Raw genomic sequence first — 8385 nt, 5'->3', positions numbered from 1 at the left:
TTTAGTTATTATTCTTGTGTTCAGGAGAGCGACATTGGTATCTTGATGGGGGTCCAGTATAATTTGTCCACAGCTGGGACCCCAATGGTCAATATACCGATATCGGAATCCCAGCTGGGGGGGAGGGGCAAAAAGCTACAGATTCTATTCTCTCTTTATAGGGGAGAATATCCTCTGTCGGTTGTGATTGCTTGAACATCGTGAACTGTTGGCCAGTTGAACAGTCGAGATATCGGAGTTGGCATTGTGACTGCCGGGATGTTGACTGTCAAGAAATCAACTGCTAACCCTTAATGGATAGAATCCCAACACATTCCGAGGGTAAGTGGTCAGGTTGGGGTTAAGGTTCACACTAGTGGTAGGGTCAGGGTTACGCTGTGGGGATGGGGGAGGTTAGGGTGTAGGCTGTGCTCGGTTAGGCTCTGTTATGGTTAGGCTGTGTGAGGATCAGGGTTAGGCTGTAGCAGGGGAAGATGGGGTTAGGTTGTTTTTTTTTTGGGGGGGGGATAAGGTTTGTGGGAGGGGAAGATTACACTTAGGTGAGAAAGATTTTGGTTAAGGGTAAAATAGGAGTAGGCTAAAATACTAATTAGGATGTGTTGGGATAATGGCTGTTGGGATCCCATTGTTGACTGTTGGTATCTCGACTGCCAGGATTTCTAACCCGACCCTTTAATACTTAATAAAATACCAGTATTGTAGGCTATAAGATCATCTGGTAACTTTTTATGTTATAGAAACTTTTGGTTATTAAAATATTTATCTCCAAATTTTGGATATATTATGTACCATAAAGAATGTCCATTCATCTTGTGAAGAGAGTCTCATCTCAGGCTGTCCCCTCAACAATTAAATATCCAACATGCTTTGAGTAGCAGTGGTGGATAAAAAAACATCCAAGCATTTGGACTTTGCTTCGGTGGGAGACAACTGATCCCTATGGTGAAACTTAGTTATGTAGAGTAATGGCTATTGTCTATTCCTGCAATGGGGGACTTGTCAGTCTGTCTCTACCAACCAGTAACGCTCCACACTGATATGATCCTGTTTCCTGCTCAGACACAGCTGATTCGTCATTCAGCCGATCACGGAGATTAGGCTCCTCCTTGTACACGGCCTTTATAAAGCTGGGGAAAGGGAATTAACCTCTGATATAAGGGACAGTCTACATTAAAGTAAATTGTCTGCATCATGAAGTATCTCTTCAGGTAAAGACTTGTGGGTCAATGTTCCTGTATGGCATAAAGTGAACAGGGGGCATTGCGTGGCACTGGCAGTACTACAATGTGGTAATTTAAGAGAAATACAATGTGACAGAATATTTACTGGTAGAACAGTTGAATGAGAACAAGGGTGCTTTAATTATATGGTGCATAGAATGAACTAGATCATCATTATGGGGCATAAAGTGAACAACCGCTTGTCTCTCTAGAAGCGTTGGGTCTCTCTTGAAATATCTACATGGGAATGATTGGAACAGGTATTTGTGGGTAATAGTTTATTTTCTAGTTTAATTTCAAAGAAGCTGAGAGTCCGAGGTGGACTGTCTCTTCGATGATACATCTGCTTGCACAGCATCCTCAGCAAAAGCTCTCTCAAATATTGACTGGATAGAGGACCAGATTTTTCCCTTAAACTCCCGACCGATGAATACATAGAGAACAGGATTAACACAGCTGTTAATAAATGCCAGGCTGGAGGTAAGCGGTATTCCGACAGGTAGCATATCCCTGAGATCTGTCCTATAGTTTGCAGACCATTCAAGGAAGGAGAAGACATGATAAGGGAACCAGCAAACAAAGAAGAATATGATTACCGCTACAATAATTTTGAATGGCTTAGTAGACGTGGCAATGTGATTTCTATGTATACGAAACGCAAGCACTGTGTAACATGAGACAATGATGCAAAAAGGAATAGCAAAGCCTATGATGAATCTCAATATGACAGTGTCCCTATGTCTTGACATGTTCAAATCATCTGCAAAGTTGTTATAACAGAATATTTTCCCATTGTCATCATCGATATCTCTAAATATAAAGTAAGGTAAACTGAAAATAAAAGCCAAGATCCATACAACAAGCACAACAATGGAAGCCAGTATTGGAGTCCGATGGTTCTGACACCAAACGGGAAAAATGACAGAAATACAGCGATCTATACTGATAACGGTGAGCAAGAAGACACTGGCAAACAGATTGATTAAGGCCACTGCACTATTTAACATGCAAATGACTTTTCCAAATGGCCAATGAAAATCAAGGGCAATGTAAGCAATGCTCAAGGGGAGAAAAAATGTGAAGATGAAATCCGCTATCGCCAGATTGAGGAACCACACGACGTTGACTGTCTTCTTCATTCGAAAGACACTGAACCAGATGACCAGGCCATTTCCTGTTGTACCCAGTACAAAAGCCACAGAGTAGATTACCATAGAGAAAACATGAAGGATGTGTTCAACATTGTCCTTTGAGTTACTGACATCGTTTTCGGTGGTGACATTTTCATCGTTGTCATCAGATACATATGTGGTAACGTCGTGCACTCTGTTGGTGATATGGGGGATCAGATATGCAGCAGTAATGCTCTCCATCCTTCAAAGAGGGAAGACAGGAGACTATATTCAGATTAATTGCAATACAATGGGGAGAGAGAAAAGAGACAAGGGGAGAGAAAAAAAGTGAGAGAGGGAGGGGGAGAGGGAGAGAAGGAAAAAGAAAACGAGGGAAATAGAAAAGGAGAAAGGTAAGGATAGAGAGAGATAGGGAGGGAGAGAGAGAGCAAGGGAGGGAGGGAGAAAAAAAAAGGGAGTGAGGTACAGAGAAAGGGAAGGAGAGAGAGACATGATGGGAGAGAAAGAGAGGTAGGAGGAGAGAGAGAGTAAGGGAGGGAGAGAAAAGGAGGGAGGGGAAGAGTGAGAGTAAGGGAGGGAGAGAAAAGGAGAGTGTAGAGGGCAGAGATAGGGAGCAGCGAGAGAGAGCGCAAAGAGAAAGAGAGAGCACAAACACAGAGAGGGAGCATAAAAAGGGAGAGGGGGAGCACAGAGTAAGTTCAGAGAGACTGACTCCTCCCGTGATTTGCACCGGAGGAGCATGGTTTGTGCCCATCCCCCTTCTGTCTCCCACACAAGCAACCTTTGCCTGTTCACAAAGCAGATTATCCAATCCCATTCTGGCATCTGTTGCACGGACAAGACTGGGTTCTATCTGGGGTGTAACAATGTTTGGGGTATTCCTGGGCTCCACTGGCCAACGGTGGGGATATTTTGGGTTTTATGATAATGATATGTTTGTCTGTTTGATGGAGATTTGGGGGTCTGTGTTCAGTCTCAGTGGGGGATGTAGGGTATTATGTGAAAAGTGGAGGTTTGCGATTTGTCACACTAGCTTAAAGGTCTGGTGGCCATTAGACTGTCAAGCATATTGTACACAGGTGTAGTGATACATTAACCCTACCTATTTTGGTATTGGACAGGGACAAATGCAGGATTTTCAGAAGGGGGTTTCCAGAGGGGCGCTCCCACCTACCAAATGGTATTGGGGACTAGGGGATCAGAGTTCAGGAGGCAGAGCAATCTGCCAACAAGTATATAAAACTACATACCAGGTGTGTGGAGCTGGAGCAGTAACCAGCTGCTGGAAGGCTGATATCTCTGGTTTTGGGAAGAGTAGAGACAAGCTACTAGTGTCCTTCAAAGGCGGAGAGTCCCAGCTTTTGGAATGTACCCTCAGAAAAACTCTAAGTCAGACAGAACCTGAAATATCTGACTGGGAAGAGCAATTAACAGGCTTGGATGGGGACCACTGCTTTGAAGTCAGATATCTCTGGTTCCCAAGGGCCGATTTTTAAAATTCTTGTACCCATGGAAAGAGAGGACAGTCATCTTTCAGTGTAGGTCCCTTAGACTCCTGGGGGTGTTTCTGGGTACTCAGAAACCCCCCCTGCGTGTGCCACTGTTGGACCCACCTTTATTTAGTGCACGTGGCCACTTTTTTCCAGAGCCACTTTTATTTCCCAATCCGCCCCTGACCACACCCATCATATGTGTGTCTGCAATACACATAGTTCCTGTTACAGCCTACAATCCTCTACATTTTGTAGAACATAAAATTTAATGACAGCGCAAACACTGATGTTTAACAAAGTTAGTGTCATTTTTGCTACATATGGTCAGATTCCTCTTATATATGTATCTGAGGAGTAGATTTATTAATCTTGGTGAAGTTATAAAGTGTCTGGTTTTTATCACCGGCCAATCAGCTCCTACCTGTCATTTTTCAAACCAAGCCTGTAACTTCACAGTTAGGAGCTGATTGGCCGGTGATAAAAACTAGACACTTCATCAAGCTTTAATAAATCTGCCCCTCAATTATAATACCTGTGAGCTTTTAACAGCTTGCCAAGACCTTACATTCAATATCTGTAAGAGCAAGTTATAGATGGGGAATATTTGTACAGTAAAAAATGCTATATAGTTATTATTAATATCCAAAATTTATATGGCGCCACAAGGGATCCGCAGCGCCCAATTGCAGAGAACATAAAGGAATAAGCAAGACAAAATGACTTACAGCTAAATACAATGGAGGACAAGTACGGGGTACATACCCATAGCTGCATTAGCAGAGGACACTAAGATAAGTGTCAGGGTGGAAGAAAACCACAGGATTTGAGACCTAATTCTGGTCCCCACACGAAGCTGCGACGAATTTCACAGCTTTGGTTGTGGATGAAACCCCCCCCCACACACACCCGCTCGCCGAGTTCCCAGCACGGCTGCCAATGAACGTTTAGCATGATGGTTGCCAGCTCAACCTCTCTGGTGTCTTACATCTGTAAGTGCCCCGTGCGGGAAGCGGGTGGGCAGCTGACATACACTGATGTCAGCGGCCCGCCACCCGCACCCGCGCCACCCGCACCCGCCTTACATGGGAAGACCCAGCATTTTCAAGGGAACGCCCATGAAACAATGGACGTTCCCATGGGCGCAGCCCGTCTCCGCCTACGCACGCCCGCATTGCTAGGTGCAAACGGGATGGTGAACCAGCAGTTCGCCGTGCCCGCTCGCACCAAACAGCTGCACATGCGCATACATGTGTATGCGCAGTCGCTAAGCATCGCTCCCCCGTGTGAACACACGGGGGGGGAGCGATGCAATCAAAATCAGGCCCTTGGCGCCATCAAAGATGGTTTAAGAAAGAGAAGGAAAAGCACATGAGGGAGAGGGCCCTGCTCGTGAAAGTATTATTATTATGTAGAGTATGCAGGGCAGGTGTTAGGCTATTCAGACACCCCAGGCTGAACATCAGCTTGCTGTTCCCACCACTACCCACACACCAATACCAACTTTACAGGAGAACATATGGAGGTGGCAGCTTAGAACTTAAGTTCAACACCTGCGTTTACATAAAGATCAGCAAAGACATCTCGCAGATTTATTAAGCTTGGAGAAGAGATAAACTGGAGATAAAGCGGAGAAAAGGTAAAAGGAGATAAAGCACCAGCCAATCAGCTGTGTTTGAAAAAGACAGTTGGGAGTTGATTGGCTGGTGCTTTATCTCCTTCTACCTTTTCTCCGCTTTATCTCCAGTTTATCTCTTCTCCAAGCTTAATAAATCTGCCCCTCAGAGTCATCCTTCATGTTGTGATAGTAAGACTCAAGGTGCCCCCCAAATTCTGCAGCCCCTAATGGTAGAGCCCTAAGAGAATGACTGACGCTTCTTACCTGCTTCACCTCGAGAAGTGTTTTCGAGCTGCTTTATCATATGAAGGTGACTCAGATACTCATGGCTGACACCACTAAGTAGATTTATGATATCGGTTCAGGAAGTGTTGGTACATCATCTCGTAACAGGGTGTGGGCCTTACCGAGAAACAGATAAGAAATGTATTCTGTGTAAATATGAGTATTACTATAACTCCACCATTGGAGCTGACAGAGGACATTTGTCAGTGTGTTATGGGATTGCTATAGGAGTTGGTTGTAAAACGCAATCATATTAAAGAAATGGTGCAAAGAGTTGACTGGTCACCCAGAAAACGATGTAAAATAGTACTGTTAAGTAAATGAGGCTACAGTTATGAAGACACATTGGTGGAAAGTAACACAACCAATGGTTGGCATTAATAAATATTGGAAGAGGTAAAAGGAGACTCAGTCACTAAAAAACCAAAAGACGCACAACAGCAAATAATGATAGTCTGTGCATAGGTGACAGAGGAAAATCATCTGTGTACAAGGTAAAATTACGCAAGCCAATCTGAAGTTGAGCGCAAGGACTGTTCGGTGTAGGCTGCGGTGATTCGGTCCAAATGCTAGAATTCCAACAAAATATGTCATTTTTATCTTCAAGCCAAAGTTAAAACGTTGAAACTGATAGAAGCTCGATAATTGGTGAATTAGTGCTTCTTCTGAGGTATTACATTGAGGCTCCCACCAATGGGAACGCCCAGCATTCTCTTGGTGATTCCCCCAATGAAGCAGGTGCGCGGGGCGGCGGGCAGTTGTCATCAGCGGAGAAATCATTTGATTGTCGCTGACTATCGAATGATTTTCCCCTGCATCTCAGGCTACGAATGGATGTTTATGCTAAAAATCCATTTGCAGCATTTGCAAGTCAACCAGAATAACCTCCTTAGTTCAGGGTTGCCTACCCTCCCGGAATGGCCGGGAGGGTCCCGAAAATTGGGTCACCCTCCCGGCCCCCCGGAAAGTTGGCCAACCCTCCCAGATTCCAGGTTTAAATGACCTTAACTCTGCAGATCTCCGGGGAGGGGGCGTGGCTAAAGTGTCATAATCGCATAATTTAGCCCCGCCCCCTCCACGGAGATAGGCAAATTGAGTAACTTTCCTTCATGGGGGCGGGGCTTAATGATGTCACATTTAAGCCCCACCCCCGAACTCCTGCTTAAAAGTCTCCTCCCCGGGCTTCTCCCGGAGAGGAGCTTTTAAGAGTCGGCAATCCTGCCTTAGTTGGGTCACCTTTACTATTAATTACGGCCTTACAGCGCCTTCCCATGGAGTGAACCAAGGACAAGATTCTGGTTGGTTCACAAAATCAAACTCCTTCTATAATGGAAAAAAAATGTGTGCAGTGCAGGTGGGGCAGATGTAACATGTGCAGAGAGAGTTAGATTTGGGCAAGTTATTTTGTTTCTGTGCAGAGTGAATACTGGCTGCTTTATTCTTACACTGCGATTTAGTTTTAAGTTTGAACACACCCCACCCAAATCTAACTCTCTGCACATGTTACATCTGCCCGACCTGCAGTGCAGCATGGTTTTTTTTATTACAGAAAGAGTTTGCTTTTGCAAACCAACCAGGTGTTTCATGGTACATGTTATGCAAATCTCCTTACATATTTTATGCCATCGATACCAAACGTGGAGATTTTGTTCTCATCAGACCAAATAACACTGTCCTATTTTTCACTGTCCATTAAACATGGGTTAACCCCCCCCCCCCCCTAACATGGGTTAGGTTGACAGTGTCATTAGGTTGACACAATTATTAGGTTGACATGGGGTAGGTCAGCAGTCAAAAGGTCGACATGGAGTTTTTCACGTTTTTCGTCCCGAATGTCAACACAGTCGACATGGACACCGAAACGTAGCAACACATCCCCTCGCATGGCTCGCTGCACTCAGCACACTATTTTATTCTCCCACCGCACCCTAGTGGATGGTAGGGCATGAAATACCGGCCTGTCGACACATGACGGTTCCCAAAAAGAACGTGAAAAACCCCATGTCGACCTTTTTACTGTCGACCTTCCTCATGTCAACTGAATGCTTGTGTCTACCAAATGACGCTGTTGGCCAAACCCATGTCAAACTGCGATCATGTCGACCTTCAGTCATGTCGACCTTCATGCTAGACAGAAATGACCACCATGTCATTTCTGTTAATAAACTGTTAATAAATAATAATAATAATAATAATAATAATAATAGGAATTGTATGATATATTGTAGAACAGTTTTTTTTATGCACATTTCAAAAAGTTTATTGGATTTGGTAAAGAGATGGCAGTAAATAACAGCAGTAGAGGAGTAGAACACATAGGAAACTGCACAATAAATCTTCAGATGCTATAACGGGTGATTTGAAGAATTATTTAAACAAACCCAGGGTTGTCAATTCAGGGGTAAACAATTCAGAATTGGTTTTGCCTTGTAAATGATTGCAGCTTTAAAGATATGGGCAGTCTCATCCCAAGTCCAGTGCCCCCAGCAACTCAGATCCTATTACATTTACTCTGATATAGGGTCCTTCTCACAAAGCAGGATTTGGCAGCGCGGCACTTTCCTACCGTCACTGCACCGGAGTTTCCCTTCAAACCCAGTCTTGGGTGCTGCCGTGGCACTTCATGTCAGCTGACAGTC

General features: G+C 44.4%; 1 protein-coding gene across 1 annotated transcript; it reads right to left on the bottom strand.

Annotated features, from left to right (window-relative positions):
• Positions 1–1277: 1277 nt before the first annotated feature.
• LOC146041795 (chemerin-like receptor 1) lies at positions 1278–5840 on the bottom strand. The gene is made up of 2 exons (XM_083161688.1): positions 5726–5840; positions 1278–2594 (listed from the first exon to the last, which is right to left on the bottom strand). The coding sequence occupies exon 2, from the start codon at positions 2591–2593 to the stop codon at positions 1517–1519; it is 1077 nt and encodes a 358-aa protein (XP_083017814.1). The 5' UTR covers position 2594; positions 5726–5840; the 3' UTR covers positions 1278–1516.
• Positions 5841–8385: the final 2545 nt, after the last annotated feature.

This window comes from Crinia signifera, chromosome 19, assembly GCF_055691185.1.
Source record: "Crinia signifera chromosome 19, ASM5569118v1, whole genome shotgun sequence".
Classification (NCBI taxonomy): domain Eukaryota; kingdom Metazoa; phylum Chordata; class Amphibia; order Anura; family Myobatrachidae; genus Crinia; species Crinia signifera.
This window is presented reverse-complemented; position numbering and strand designations above follow the sequence as displayed.